This window comes from Cygnus atratus, chromosome 18 (genome assembly GCF_013377495.2).
Source record: "Cygnus atratus isolate AKBS03 ecotype Queensland, Australia chromosome 18, CAtr_DNAZoo_HiC_assembly, whole genome shotgun sequence".
In the NCBI taxonomy this organism is placed as follows: Eukaryota; Metazoa; Chordata; class Aves; order Anseriformes; family Anatidae; genus Cygnus; species Cygnus atratus.
In genome coordinates this window covers 4327118-4342347 of record NC_066379.1, presented here as the reverse complement: position 1 = coordinate 4342347, position 15230 = coordinate 4327118, and the positions used below count along the sequence as shown (strand labels likewise).

Below are 15230 nucleotides of genomic sequence, written 5' to 3'. Positions count from 1 at the left end.
GAGGTAAGTCAGGGACCCGTGAGCTAAGACCCAAAGCAGCCAGAGGGAAAGGCGTGAGGGTCACTGGGAGCTGAGGACCTTGCGGCAGAAGCAGGCTCTCGGTGCAGGGCAGCCGTGAAACACCGGGGCCAAAGCCTTGGGCTGCTGACAGCAGCAGAGTCAGCCTGGAGCAAGCCATGCTGAGGACTTCCCTGAGGGACTCCAGGTGCTGCCAGTGCAGCAGCAGGTGCTTGACGGCGATCCCAGCCCTGCCCAGCACTCAGCACTGCCAGGGCAGGCACCAGCCCCCTTAACCTGTGCTCACACGCACGGTCCCAGGGGATGTCCGCATGAGCACGGGGTTTCACAAGTACAACTGAAAGAAACAAGTGCCTGTACTGCTCTACCTGTGATATTCCTATATTCTGAAAATATAGGAGTAAAACTTTCCAGTAGCAACATCTCCTATCTCTCTTTTTTTTTTTTTTTTCAACTAGACAAAGAGATGCTAAACCTTTATTTGTTAGAATATACAGCTTCATCAGTGCAGGGAGGCTTCTTGGGGAGGATGGAATTTTGGATTGTGCTCTGCAAAGAGGCAGATTTGGATTAACTTGTATCCCACTGACTAAAGCACCCCACTGCCAACGGTAGCAGAGGACCGTGGGCTTCGGAGGGCGGTGGTGCCTCCAAGCCTCTCGCGTGATCCCAGCCCTTCTCACGAGCGTTGCCATACTCTGTGCGTCCTGCAGACACTGCTGACTTGCACAGTTTAATGTAATTACTATTACATTATTACAATATTACACTATTACAAACGGGGAAGGAAGCATGAGAGAGTTCCATTACTCCAAGAGCTTCTCCCAGGTGGCCAGAGGCAAGCGAGGGCACAGCCCTGCTGCTGCCGGTCCTGCTGAACCCCCAGCTCCTCCTGCATGCAGCTCCCAAAGTGACAGAGGCATCGTCGTAGGGCAGAGAAACAACCTGAACTCCAACTCAAACCAAAGTGAACTCCTGCTCAAGTTCAGGCAAATTCTGCCCCCTAAAGCTATCCTTCATTTACACTGCCGTGCCCTAAGGATTTTAAGCCAGAAGCAGCAAAATTTGACAGTAAAAGCTTACACTTCGGATGCATTTGTATGTCAACAGCTTGCACTTTTTATTTCATGGGAAAATCCGTCAGCCAGAACGTCCTGAGCACAGCCAAGGTGCCTTTGAACGGGACTTCTGACACAGGACCGGATTTCCCATTATTTATGTTGTGCAATGTTCACCGCTTGCTGTTGTCGGGGCACAGAGTGGCTCTGGCCAGCAGCGGGGCACTAGCAGCCAGATAGAGAAGGCTCAGCCTTGCACAAAAGAGTTTGACAAGGAAAAGGAATAAATAACTGGCTCGGTTTGGCTGTAGCAGTGCTGCACAATGAGCCCTCTCAATGCAGAAAATCAGGGCCGGGCTGTCTGGGCGCTGCTCAGACTCCCAGAGGGGTTTAAGCTGGTAACCAGCAGCAGAACAAACCTCCCAAACCTCTCGCCCTGCCTGCTGAGCCAGGAGCACTGCTTCTTGCAGAGCTCGGGGAGCTCTGCAGCCTGAGCTTTGCGGCCATGGAGCGGGGTCTGGGGCTGCGCTGGCCCCCAGGGAGGAAACGCCGCACGCAGCGAGGAGGGGGAGGAAGGCACCGAGCCAAAACAAGGGAGAGCTCAAAGTCCCCGTTCCTGCTGCTGCAGAGCACTCCTGGTGCTCCTCTTTCTGCCTCTCACAGCTGTTTTTTTCCAAAACGCTCCATCTTCTCTTCCCGCAGGTCAGAGTGGGCTGCAGCGCTCCGTCCGTGCACTTCCCTCGCCCCCCTCCCGCCCCCACCACCAAAAACTCCCCAGCGCCTGCCCTTGCGCACCCCCTTCCTCCGCCCGCTATGTCCCCTGCACATCTGGCTGTCAGCTCCTTGCCTTTTTACAGAGCAAGATTAGGTTTCCTCTCCAGCTGCAGGCAAAGGGCCCCGTTTCGGAGCTGCCCCCAGCACTGTTGGGGCTAGCAGGGAAGTTTCCCCTTCTTCGAAACATGGCCCCAGCCCCTTGGTGGGGACGTGGCCCACTTTGTGCAGCAGTGGCACAGCCACAGCAGCTGCCCCGGACCTGCACGTGGCTCCCAGCTAAGGAAGCAGCAATATAAATGAGCACAGGACACCAGAGGCGGGTCTTACCCTATTTTGGGGCTGACTGGGAGTTAAAAGGCCAGTTTTGGCAACCCAGCTTCAGGACAGCCCCAGGTACATGGGTGTATCTCACCGATGCCGTGACCTACCTCTTGCTGTCTCATTTTGGAGAAAGGTTGGGAGCAGACATCCAAGCCAAGCACCTGAGCCAACCTGAAGGCATCGCTGGAGATCCAGCCACGTCGCCTACGCTCTCAGAGCGCAACCAGTGAGCAGCTCAAGTACAGAGCCCAGCACTACCAGTAACACCAGTCCGATGGAAAAAACCGGTGGGTGAAGGGCAAAGCGATGGCAGAGCACAACCCGCACTCAGCAGGGCACTCCAGTGGGTGCCCCGAGGGGCAAAGAGCCAGGAGAGAGGACCCCAGGAGCCGCATTTCCCTACAGCACTTACCCCTTGCTGCGCAGGGGAGTGGAGAGGGAAGGGTTTCCTGGTCTGGGGCCAACACTGCTGTTCCTCTGGTGGAGGATATTGCCTTCCCCAGGGTGTGTTTCATTTGAGAGCACGAGATACACAATTAATTTCCATAGTTCACTTTCCCTCTCCACTCACTGGGAATTTTTAAAGTTTTATGGAAAAAAAACCCCTACTCTACGCACAACCAACTGCTCATCAACCACGGCATTTTCCAGGAGGGCCCCCTTCCCTGGGGAGCAGGGGGTCAGCAAGCGCCTCTCAGGTAGCCAGAGCCGGGTCTGACCAGTTCTCCACTCGAACTGCTTGAAACGTGAGAGAGGGGAATGAAATGGTAAATATTTCAGGTGCTGCAGACCTCCTGCTTCCCAGCCTAGCAGTTCTCTGCTTTGTCTCTACCGAAATAAGCCACTAAACTCTTAAACACAAGCCCTTCTTGCGAGCATTTCTACAAACCTCGCTTGCTCCAAGTGCCATGGACCTCACGGAGGTGAGAGAAGCTGGAGGCAAAAGGAAAGCAAGAGAGCAAAACCACTGAACTCTTTACAGTCAGGGAAAGGGGACTCAGGGTGACAAACTGGGGGCAGCGGCATGTTGTACCAGGAGAAGGTCATCTTCCCCTAGCAGAGAGGGGACAGCACTGAAAGGCCAGCTGCAGGTAGCAGGGGAGGCTGAGCAGGTTTACGTCCCCTCCTGCCTGCCTGGTGAAGGCAGGAGAGCCGGACGGCTCTTGCTGATGAGCAGAGCAGAGCCATGATCCCGGGTTTGGTGCTGCTCCAGCTGGAAACAAGGCACTGGCTGGTGATTTTGTACCACTCAGCACCAAAGTCCCTCTGGAGGAAGCTCTGCCTGCACCTCCCCTGCCTGTGATGACCGATGGATGGACATCACAGCCCGGGAATAAATCCCATACTCTTGCTCTTTGGCCCATGCTCCCCAGCACAGATGAAAGATGGGTCCGGTGAGATCCATTCACATCTCCAGCCTGATGTGCAGCTACTCACAAGCCCCACAGCTCAGATCAACATCAGGAGTTGCCTCTACCCCATAGGGAGCCTCAGCCCTGCCTTGCATGGGGGTGCCGGCATCTCAAACGGGTCAAATTCCCAGCTTTATCACGACAAATCCCTCCCAGCTGCCTGGCAGAGGATCCTGAAGTGCCTGTCTATGAAAAGCGGAAAGCATCTACCTCATTTTCCATATAGGAAGTTAGAGCACATGTGTTAAATGATTTACATAAGGATGCGGAGTAATTTAGTGGAGGAGCAGGAAAAGGACTCCAAAATTCCTGCTTCTAATTGCCACACGATCATTCCCTCCTGGTACAGTTTAAATCCTGACTCACTGCTAAATAAAAGCTGTGCCAAAATCTGATCAGCTTAGGAGAGGGGAACCCAGATGCTTTCAGCAACGTGGTGAAAAACACCCATCTATTTTTAACAAATAAAGTGCCTCCGTATACGCACAGAGGACTTCCCTCTGCTGCAATCCTCAACAATCATCTATCTTTTTCCAGAGGCAGAATGTAGTCCTGTGCTTACTTTTGGAAGTAAAATCCAAAGCGGACAGTGTGGGGGCTTCCCGCAGGACAAGCAGCAGCAGCAGGCGCAGCAGCAGGCGCAGCAGCAGGCGCAGCAGCAGCAGGCTCACGCCGCCCCCTCCCGGCCTGGGTGGCCACAGGCCCAGCTGCATGCCCCAGGCCACCACCGCCTTGCACCCATCGTCACCCACCCAAGCTGCACATCTCCAGCTCCCCTGGCCCCTCTGAGCGGGGAATGAGTCACTGGGAGCAAAGGAGCGGTGCCAAAGAGGAGATCCGAGGTGCAGGCCTCTGGGGAGGGGGACACCCGCCCTTAGCCCGCTGGCAAGCAGTGACTAGTACCGCCGGGATGCAGCTGCTGACGGGCTCACTGGAAGCACTGGACGACCCATGCTGGGGTCTCGCAGTCAGCCCAGGGTCAGCCACCATCTGAGCCCCGCGGCTGTCCGCCCCTCAGAGGCACCCAGGTGGTTCAAGGAAGCCCACCGAGATGTTTCTGTGGGTATCCCCCCTGCACGCATGCTAAAAAGCAGCAGTGAGTTTCTGGAGAGCACTTTGCAGCGCGTAGCTTTGCAAAGACCGGCTGAAGCTGTTAAAATGGCCTCCCCTCTCCTTTACAGGCAGCGTAGTCAAGGACGTGGGTCTCTGGGCTGGGAGGCCTGATGCAGACACTTGCACAGCCCCAGGCAGCTCGCCATATCGCTGTAGGTGGTGTCAGGACCTTGTCTCGGGGTGCACCCAGCAGTCAGCACCCAAAGGCTGACCAGAGCTGGGCGCCCACTGTCACAGTAACATCACGAACAGACAATTTGCACAAAACTCTCCCACAGAACAGCTCACTTCATGGACTGGCCAGCAGAAGGTGCTTCAGCAGAAGGTGCAGGTACAGAGCCGTACATACAAGCAGGCCCTTCCCCTCATCTCACAGCCCAAAGCCCCAGCGAACACCTCACAGACACTGAGCGGAGGACACCCGTGACTTGCTGGAGCTCACACAAGCCAGGGGCACAGGGACAAAATCCAGGACACAGGCACAGAGCACTGGGCACTGGCACTGCCATGTAGCTCCACACAGCACCACTGCCCCTCACCAGCCCCAGGGGAGAGCAGAAATGGGCCCTGGGCTCAAGCATGGATCCCAGGCCTGGTCCAGGCCTCCCATGCTGCAGTTCCACACTGCCTGACTGCACAGGAGCTGCCTTCCAGCTTCCATGGTACTCCTCAAAGCACACATTTCTGCCAAGCATTCAGTTTTTTAACTCTTTCCCTTTGTTTTATAAATGATCCAGACAAACTCAAATGCACTTCGCCTGTAAGCCAAGGCTTTACGTTCATCCGAGCGTCTCAGCCGCTGCGAGCTCCCCATCCCACGTCTGCTGGGCCGGCCCTGTGCTTACTCAGGAGCTCAGAAAGCCCAGCACCGACCAGCACGTGCCCAGCCCTGACACCTGCCCCACACCAGCCAATGTCACCAAAGCCACCGCGCCAGCAACCAGGGCTAAGAACTTGAAACACGCAGCCCTGGAAAGGAAAAGCATCTGAAACTAATAAAAAAAGCATGTCCTGCACTCATTGAACTGCACTCATCGAAAGCGAAGGAGAGCATGTTACACGCAGCTGAGCCCACAAATCCCATGTGAGGAATCACGCTTATCACTCCCCAAATCAGTTTCCCTGGAACCCAGAGCTTGTTCCCAGAACTAGTGCTTTAGTTTAGACGCTCTCTGGTAGGGATGTGATCACGAAATTAACACAGGCCTGTTTATGTAGCACCAACTTCATGTGGATACAGACCAGGCTTAGCAAAAAAATAAAATTAAAAAAAATCCACTTTCAGGTTTATTGCGTGATTACTTGTAAAACTAATGCATTTTATTCACCTGCAAAGTCATTCCCGTTCTCCCCCCAGCCACAAAACAGAACTATTTGTATGCCTCTGACAACGCTCTTGGCGTTGGCACCCCAAAGTCCTTTTGCCTGTCACAGTGAAGCAGTGTGACACCCGAATGGCAGCCCCACCCCCAGCAGGGCATCGAGGCCTTCCTGGGCCAGCCCGCGGCACCCAGGTGCCAGCCAAGATAAAATAAAGAGGGCGGGGACAGCCTGAAGTGCCAGCGAGGGAATGCCATGGCCTACTCAGTCGCTCTTTCTGTGCGGGTGTTCAGGAAGGAAGAAGCTGCACATGCAAACAACCTCTGGTAAGAAGCAGGGGCAGAGCCTGGCTCCCAAGAAGCTCGGTGCAAAGAGGATGTTATCGAGGGACATGGGTTGAGCACGTACTAAAGGATGGGGTACCATCTCCCTCAGCTGTTCTCTGCGGAGTACCCACCAAGCACTAAAAGCACAGGTAGAAGCTCCTTTGCCTGCAGAGAGCTTCAGCACAGACCCCCAAAGGCCAGATCCTGCCTCAAAATCGAGGGGTAATGGGAGCACAAATGCCATTTTCCAAGGAGTTACAGGAAATCTGAGGCAGAGCAAGAAATCTAGCCCGAATTTTCTCAGGCATCATACCGTACAATGGGACTCGCTACCCATTAAACCTTTCCTGCTGTCCGTACGATGCTGGGGGCCCGCGCCCCACTGCAGTGCTCTCAGCCCAAGGCATTGCTGCTCTCTAACAAATTATTCTGTCCATTAGTTACAGCTGCAATACAGCATGGAGAAGCCAACAGGACAAAGATATTGTGATTCTGAGATCATTAAGGCAACAGAAGACATGTGTTGACCCAGACATACTTCCCTAACTACGTACTTGCTCCTACTCAGCATTATGGTATGCTAGACCTTGGAAGCGCCCTGACTTGCATGAGAAACGTCCTCCCTCACCCCAGCAGCATGGGAATCGCTCTGCTGGGAGACTCCAAGTCATCTAGCAAAGCACGGAGCAGGAGGGCAGGCGGGAAGGGAGCTCCTGCCCCGGGCTTTGCCAAGCTCAGCAGAGCGGTGCTGAGAACCGTTACCTCTGCTGTCAGGCCAGAGATGAGCTGTGCGCCACAGCGGGATCGTATTTAATGGAGATGAGCAGAAATTCCAGCAGATTTAAAAGCAGACATCAGGAAATGGATAATGCTTCATACCTTGACATGCCTCAGACAACTGCGGGAATGCATCCACTGGCCAGGCGAGAGCAGGCTGGGAGCAGCCGAGCACGCTGCAAACACAACTATCTGCAGAGGCAGCTCTGCAGCCCCAAGAAACCCAAACCCTTCCCGAGAGGAGGCCCAATGGGATCTATCTGGTTATCAACTGAGCCAAAACCCGCAGTCACAACAGGTCACTGTGCAGCAGCTAGGAAGTGGGTGAAGGCAGATGCTTGAACAAGAATACTGGTAAAAAAAAAGCTGCAGGCTTTTTTGCGGTGCATGGCACTCGGGGGACAGGGCATTGCACACCGCAGCAAACCACGGATGTGGGCACCATGTAGGAGCAGGGGGCAGCAAGGGAAGAACTAAGGACAGCCCAGTGGCTGACAGCAAAGGCAGGACAGGCAGGAAAGCATCCAGGGTGCCAGGGCTGGGTGAAGGTGGTGGGATTTAACAGAAGGTAGAAGCACCCACACTGCAAATGCCTGACCTGGTGTCCCATGCCGCAAGCCAGAGCAAAAAGAAACACATTTGGTAAGGGAGAGCCTACAGCTGTGTGAAGACCATGAAAAAGCAATATGTCACTGTCCTAACTGCCATCTCCTAGGGACAACAGCGGCACCAAAAATCTTGAAGCAGAAAAGATAGAGTGATAAGAAGCAACCCCAACCCTGCTACATGCTTTTTAAAGATCAACTTGGATAAAAAGTGACAAAACGGCACATTCCCTCCTACCAACCCTTCACACCTCCAACACTCACACACAGGATCGCTAGTCCCCTTCCCTACTGCTCAGGACAGGCACGTGGTGCTTCCCACGGGGCTCTAAGGACCACCGAAGATGCTTGGTCTTGATGCACTCAGCGTGAGAGCTGCTGCCTGCGCAGCCTCCAAAAGCCCCACGCTGCAAGCAGGGGCTGCCTTCTCACTGCTCTGATCATTTAGGTGCACAAATGACACATAAAACATGTTAAACTCTGTATGCATATGCACACACAAGCATATACCCACAGGTGGTGCTTTGTATAACTAAAAGATTACGACACAATCACCAGTGGGTTAACAAACAGTTCCCCATTTGTTCTGGAGTTCAGCAAATTGCTTACAAGCACCTCCAGCACTCCCAGCTGCCTGCTCCTGGGCCCTGCACCTCATACATGCCACTCATTGCATCCAGGTGTTATAATCACCTGCTAATCATTTAGTAACTTCTACACTGCGTTCTCAAAGTGTAATTTTAAAGGCAGCATTAATAATTTACCTGGGAAATCAGACTTCCTTTCCCACAACGGCTGCACCGATCCCGTCACTCCCTCATCGCAGTAACCAGACCACCGCTGCCTGGCATGCTGCTGACCCTTTCCTTTCAAGAAGAGGTAAAGGGCCCTGTGGCATTAACAATCAGGGCTTTGTAGAAAGATCTGGACTAATCAAACCAGCCATCTGCTGAGGAAAGCCACCTCCAGCCAAGGAGCACCCCTGCTGCCACCAAAGCACTCGGAAAGGCAGAGCGGAGCACAGATGTGAGCAGGGCCGCAGCCCCCGGCACAGCTGCCCGGCCCCAAACCACCAGAGCAGGATGCCTGGAAACCAATTTGATTTAGGCTTTTCATGCAGGATTAGCGTGTAGAAACGTGTGAGAGATGGTTTAACCGGATTAAAAGGAATCAGCAGGTTGTATGAGAGGGTGTTCCTTATACCTGCACCCAAAGGCACCACCAGAGCCCAGTGCCTCATTACAGAGCCCGAGGAAGCCCTCGCTGCTTGGAGCAGGCGGTGCGCCAGGCACAGCCTCATCACCACCCCGTGCATTCAGGGCCTTCACCCGTAGTGCCTGTCATCGTCATGGGATCCCGGACTAGGGACACTGCTCCACTGCAAGGAAGCCTGGGCTCTGCTTGGGCGGCGCAGACCCCATGGGACGTGCTGAGCTCCAGCAGCTGTGGGAAAACAGCCCTCGAGGAGGAGAAGAGGCCCAATTCCCACCCGCTCCGAGGTGCCCTCACCCCGTCCGGCAGCGACACAGTCAGCTCCAGAGTCAGTTCTTCCCACCCACAGCAGAATATTAATTAAAAGCATGCTTAGGGCCAGAACAGTGACGAACGTGGCCCCCAGCGCTGCACAGATCTGCTTTCATCTGAGTCATGTTTCAGTTTAGTCACCGAGGCTGGAGCTCTGGCTCTCCCACTGCCTGCACTGGGAGCGCTGCCTGCCCGGCCACGGGGGGAGAGCCCGGCCGCCCGTGTCCTGGGCAGCGCCTTCGGAAGGAGACATATAGCCAGCCGAGCTATGGTCTGATCCTCTCCTCCCCCATGATATTGCCAGTTTTGTGCCCGAAGCCCCATTAAGGATGATTTTCCTACCTCATTACATTTCCCATCCCGCCAGGCACAGCCTGCTCCTGCCTGAGCCGAGCGGAGCAGCCACACGTGTGCCCCACGTCCAGCCCCTGGGCACGGCTCCTTGGGTTAGGGCACGGGGCGCGCTCCCCATGCCCTGTTTGTGCGTCCTGACCCCAGCCTGACGCAGCCCCAGCTCCACCACATCTGAACCACCCACAGTTGAGCCAGTTCCAACACGGGCCAGTGAAACACGCACTTACTTGGACATTGGTAATTCGCAGATGCTGCTCAGGCTCATGCCTTAGCATGAGTTCGTGCATCTCTGCACAACCGTGCTCACCCAGAGTCCTCCTGCCTGCAGCCCCAAAAGCAGAGCCAGCCTGGGCAGGGGGCTTATGCTCCTTGCAGCAGATTACAGGCTTGGAGAGACTCACCTGTGATGCTTTTCTAGGACAAAGAGCCTCAGATCACATCACCACAGCCAGAACTCCTAGAAGTTTGGAAAAGACCTCCAAGATCACCCAGTCCAACCTTCCCCCTAACACCACTACCACCCACTAAACCACATCCCTAAATCAGATTCCTTTTCCACCAGCAACCTTTTGCAAAGCCCCCACTGCACAGCAGGAAGGAACCCAGGGGTACACCGAGAATGCAACAGGAGATGTGGAAGGCCAAACCGCAAGGGGAACAAAGCCACCCTGCCACCTCCTCCTGTTCCCCCAAACCCTGCCTCGCAGAGGCCTGCACGCAGCGGCAGAGGGCTTCCCAGCCCAAGGCACTGCCTTGCCGAAACGCACGCCAGCCGCTGCGTTAGGAGCAGCTCTCAGGAATGCTTTGAAGTGGCTCAAACCAGAGCAGAAAGCACGGGTAAGAGAGATGGAGAGAGGGATGAGGAGGCATCAGCTGCGCGAAGGCAGTGAGGAGCGGAGGATGCTCCTGCAGGTAAGTCCCCTTCCCAGGGGCTCTCACCATGTGCCTGGATGGGGCCCCACAGGTTTGCGTGGGGCCAGCCATGGCAGCAGCTTTCTCTGGCCACAGTTTCGCTCCACCCTGGCTTGAGCGTTTCCTCTCATCCCTGTGGTTTCCCTTCCAGCGCCGATGCCCAGCAGCCGCCTGGGAACGCCCAGGAGAGGCCTCGTGCCCACGCCGGCTCAGCATGGAGGAGGGAGACCCACGGTGGCATCCCATCGGCTGCAGCGCACCAGGGCTTTTACTGCTGGCCCCTGCCCCTCGCTGTCCCTCCTTGATCCCGGCCGTCCTGCTCGCACGCACTGAGCCCGAGCCTCGCAGTGCCACTGTGCTGCCCATCCCATCTCCCTGCTGTTTGGGATAAAGGGTCACAGGAGCGGCCACCCTGCAACTGCTGCAGGAGCAGCTTGCAGAGACACCGCTCCCCGCCAGCTCAGCACACCTGGGAGCGGGTTTTAGAAGCACGCAGGCACGCACCATTAGCTGGGATTTGCAGGAAAGCTGGGGAACAAGACGGAGTTATTCCTTCCTCCTTGCAGCGCCCTCCATCCGCCCCCCACCCACCCCAAGCACCCCGTGCTCGGCCAGTGAGGGGAGCGAAGCACGAGCCGGCAGCGCTGCAGAGCGAGCAGCCGCGGTGCGGGACACGCAGGCACCCGCGGGGCCGCATCCTGCAGCTCCCCCCCGGCAAGGCAGCGGGCACCGGAGGGCGAGAGACGGACAGAAAGCTCAACCGCAACGCACAGCCACACAAAGTCAGGAGCCAACCTTCAGAGCAGAAATGCGTCTCCATGCCAAGAGCTCGGCTCTTTTCCTCCCTCTTCCCGACTCGCAGCTCCGAGCTAACAGGCTCAGCATTCATCCCCCCGCGCCGAGCGGCACATGGGAACGGAGGGGGGAGAGAGAGACTCAAATGAAATCCAGACCTAGAGAGCAGTTTCTTTTTTCCCCCGCTCCCCCCCGGTTCCTGCTGGAACCACCTTCTGTCTAGAGGGCTCAGGAGGATGGAAAAAAAAAAGCAAAAAGGAAACGTTGCAAAAAATAAATAAATAAAAGAAACTGCTGAAACCAAGCCGGAGCGTGGCTGTTTCTCTTCTTAAAGTGCAGAAGCTACTGGAAAGGTATGAAGGCAGAGGCAGAACAGAACATATTAAAAGATCGGTAGCCTACCTGAAATCCGGTCCTTCTCCATTACTACGGGATATATTTAGCATCCGCGTGTCACGGCCGTCCCTTTTTTCGGTGGCGTCCCCTTCTTTCACCCACTCTCCCTCCCTCCTTGCCTTGCCTCCTCCTCCTCCAAAAAAAGCTCTTTGTCTGGTCTAATTTCTTCAATCTGTTGCAATCATGAATGCATCCAAATTACCACATTTCCATGTGCTGATCATATGTTTGTGCTCCAAACTGAAGTAGCTTTGTCTCTTTGAAATGAAAAGAAAGAGTAAGAGAGGAAGAGAAAGGAGGAAGAAAAAGGAAAAAGGGGGTGCATGACCCGAAAATCCTGTAACTCCCTGAAATACTCCACCAGGCGCAGGAAAACTGGAGATCCCAAGTCCTCTGTAAAACAGTCTTAAAGCTACAGCTTGCGAGTGTCCAGGGGAATGCTCCGGTCTCCACAGCTCTCTGTTAATATCCACCAGGAGATGCTTAAGGAACTTGGCTCCTCGCAATAACAGAGCGAACAACTCATCCAGCTTCTCAAATCTCTCCCCGCTTCCCCAGTCCTATTTTGCTGCTATTTCCTCTATCCCCTCCTCCTTCCTTGGCGAGAGCATTTGAAAAGAGCAAAGATCCTGCGCGTTCCCCCACCCTGCCAGGTCTGAAGTTTCGATTCATGCATAAACTATTCGGCTGATGAAGGCTGACTTCACTCCCAGCGCAGCATCACGGGCTGCTGCTCCCGGGCAGGACCCGTTCGCTCTCTCCCTGCGCCCCTCCGGAGAGCTTCAACGCCTGGTCCCGGCGAGGAGTCCCCGCTCCGCCTTGGCAGTCCCCTCCGCGACGCCGCGATAAGGGGAGGATTCCTGCAGCCAGCCTCGGAGCGATAACCAAAGTCTCTGAGTCCCTGGCCTTCCCCCTCGCTCCCAAGGTGGAGCAGAGGGGCGCTTTGGAGGCGCCCTTCCCTTCCCGATGGGCGCAGGGCGCGCAGCGGCCGGGTGCTGGTGCCTCGCCTCCCCGGGCGGGCTGGAGGGATGGATGCGCGGCCGCGGCGATGGGCTGGCCTTCACGGAAACTTCCACTTGGCCGCCGGCCAGGGCAGGGCAGGCAGGCGGCGGGGACGCGGCCGTAACACCTCCGGGACACGGCGCCTGCCCTCTGCCCAGATCCCACACACGGCCCCCCTGCGCCTGGCCGTCGGGCACAGAGAGGGGGGATGCTGCCCCGCTAACGCGGGGGTCACCGCCACGGCTCCGCGCTCCCAAAGCCGCCGGCTCAAGGGCAGGGACACCGCAGGCGCCCCTGTAAGCATGGCACAGACCTGATGATGTAGGATGTGGGTAAGGCTGAGCAGCGAAGCTGACTGCCAGCAGCCACCCCCCGTGCCACCCACCACCGATTCCTATTGACGGTCTGCAGCCTGAGTCACCCGGCCAGCTGCGAGGGCACAGCCTCCGTCCCCCGGGCTGGAGAACAAGCCAGCTGCGGGCCAGCAGCCCGGAGCGCTGCCGGGACCTCGGCTTTCACAGCCTGAACCCCTCTCATGTTGCTTTTCAGGGGCAACACGAAAAATTCCGGTAAACTCGCGTGTTTCCCCATACTGCAGCTGACGGAGCATCGCTGTCATCAAACAGAGAGAGGAACAAAGCGAATGCCACACAGGATCAGACACGCGGCGGGGTCACAACAGGCAGGGGGAGGCTGGAGGGAGGCAGCTCCAGGGCACACCAGTCCCCAGGAAAGCTCCTAATCCCCAGGGCTGGGGTTATTCCTCGCACAGGGAGCATCAGATTCCTTCCCAAATTCCTGTTCGTTCTCCATTCGCTATGAAAGCTTTGCGTGTTCCTGGTGCCAGCGCCTAAGGCAGCAGAGAGGGGACAATAAGCGATGTTTTCCCATGCACAGCCCAAACCCTGCTTCCTGCCCGAGACCTCGAAGGTGCTGAACACAAAGCGAGAGCCCAGGGGAGCCGCACGGCCCCACGCAGCACAAGCTGCAGCCCACGGCACCACCGGGCAGCCTTTATCGCCCAGCTCCTTACGCCATAAGCAGGCCTGCGCTGGAGAGGAAGGGAAAAAACTCAGGGGAAGTATTGAGAAAGGAAGAAGGTGAATGGAAAGGAAGGAGGAACGGGGCAGCACGCATGTTTCAGCCTGCGGATTTTAACCCGTCAGGACCCAGGTGATTAGCCGTGACGAAGCAAAGGCATTATTTCTCGCAGGGTAAATCAACACGAGGCACCCAGTGAAGCGGATCCAAATGATGATTAATGCTAGCGAGCTTTAATTTCATAAAACCTCAAGGTTGGTGTTCTCATTCAGACTCAAGTCCTCAAGCAAATTCTGAAGGATTCTTTAAAGGCACAGTCAGGCGTCTCCACTTGTAGCAGCGTCCACCAGGCTGCCCTGCCACCACTGCAGGTGGCACCGAGGTGCTTGTGGCTGTTGAGGAGCTTGCCAAATTCCCACCTGAAGGGGTTTTGGTGCATCATATGAGCCTATATACAGACTGATAAAATACACTGCATTTCCTAATACCACCTTTAGAAGGGCAGGGGGAACCCAGGCATGTGTCTGAGGTTTGGGAAGGGGCAGAGAAGGCTCTTCCCGGCCTGGGGCTGCTTCTCAGGGAAGAAGCAGAACCAGCAGCAGCAGAGGAGCAACTTTTAAGACAAGCCACTGTCTGCTGCAAAGACAAAAAACAATCTCCATTTGCAGAGAAAGCTAGGAAGGAAACTGCAGGAAGGTAAAGCAAACCTTGCTAGCAGCTCAGTTCACATTTTATTGCTCTCACACCTTTCTGACGCTGGCCCAGCAACGCCCAAGCCCCTTGCAATGAACTGTTCGTGGTGCACGAATGTGCAGAGAAGCTGCTGGGACATGGGCAAAATCTCAGCCCTGAGCATGGCCACAGAGCCCCAGGCACAAAGCTCGGGATGCTGGCAGGGAAGGTGGGGCTCTGGGCACTGACAGCAGCTGCAGCAGCGGCTACCGTGGTGCAGACCCCTGCAAATACTCCAGCAGACGCAAAGTGCAGTGCCGTCTGCCTCTCTAGGTTCACACTAGGATTATATTCTTGTAGCATTTCACCAAGCAGAAGTACTTTTTTTTTTTTTTTCCACCTGGCTCACTCACACAGCCCCGCAGCTGGAGCCTGCAGCTTCTCACAGCTTCAGGCAGCCAGGCATCACCTTGTAACCCCAGCCCTGGTGCTGGGGGAGCTGGAAAGGATGCACGCTGCAAGTCAGCGCAGGGATCGCAGCCTCCAAGCGCGCTGACACAGGTGCCAGAAAGCAGCCAGGGCCGCCAAAGACCTGGAGGGCCTGGAGAGGCCGGGGAAAATGGGGATTCAAGGGGTTCTTTCTCCTGCTCAGCTATCTGCAAGGCTCGTGAGATGGGAGGAGAGTGCAGAGGGGGGAGACAGCAGGGCTGTGTGGAGCACACCTAAATCAAATTATGTTCAGCGAAGCATTTTCACATGAGACAACACAGGTCAGAACTCAAACAACGCAATCAAGTGTTGCTCCATTAC

General features: G+C 55.8%; 1 protein-coding gene across 12 annotated transcripts in view; it reads right to left on the bottom strand.

Moving 5' to 3' along the window:
* The window catches only part of SEPTIN9 (septin 9), a 174274-nt gene that overhangs the window by 124668 nt on the left and 34376 nt on the right, over positions 1-15230 (bottom strand). The window contains exon 1 of one of the 12 annotated variants that reach the window (XR_007708973.1): positions 11712-13100. The exons of 6 other annotated variants lie outside the window; for them this stretch is intronic. Coding sequence is in view for 4 of the 6 variants with exons in the window: in XM_035561907.1 (XP_035417800.1) it covers positions 11310-11403 (94 nt within the window). In the remaining 2 variants the exon portion in view is untranslated. Of the gene's footprint in view, positions 1-10541; positions 10609-11309; positions 13116-15230 lie in introns of those variants that run through there. 5 more of the 12 variants (XM_035561912.1, XM_035561914.2, XM_035561907.1 and 2 more) reach the window with 5 other exon arrangements.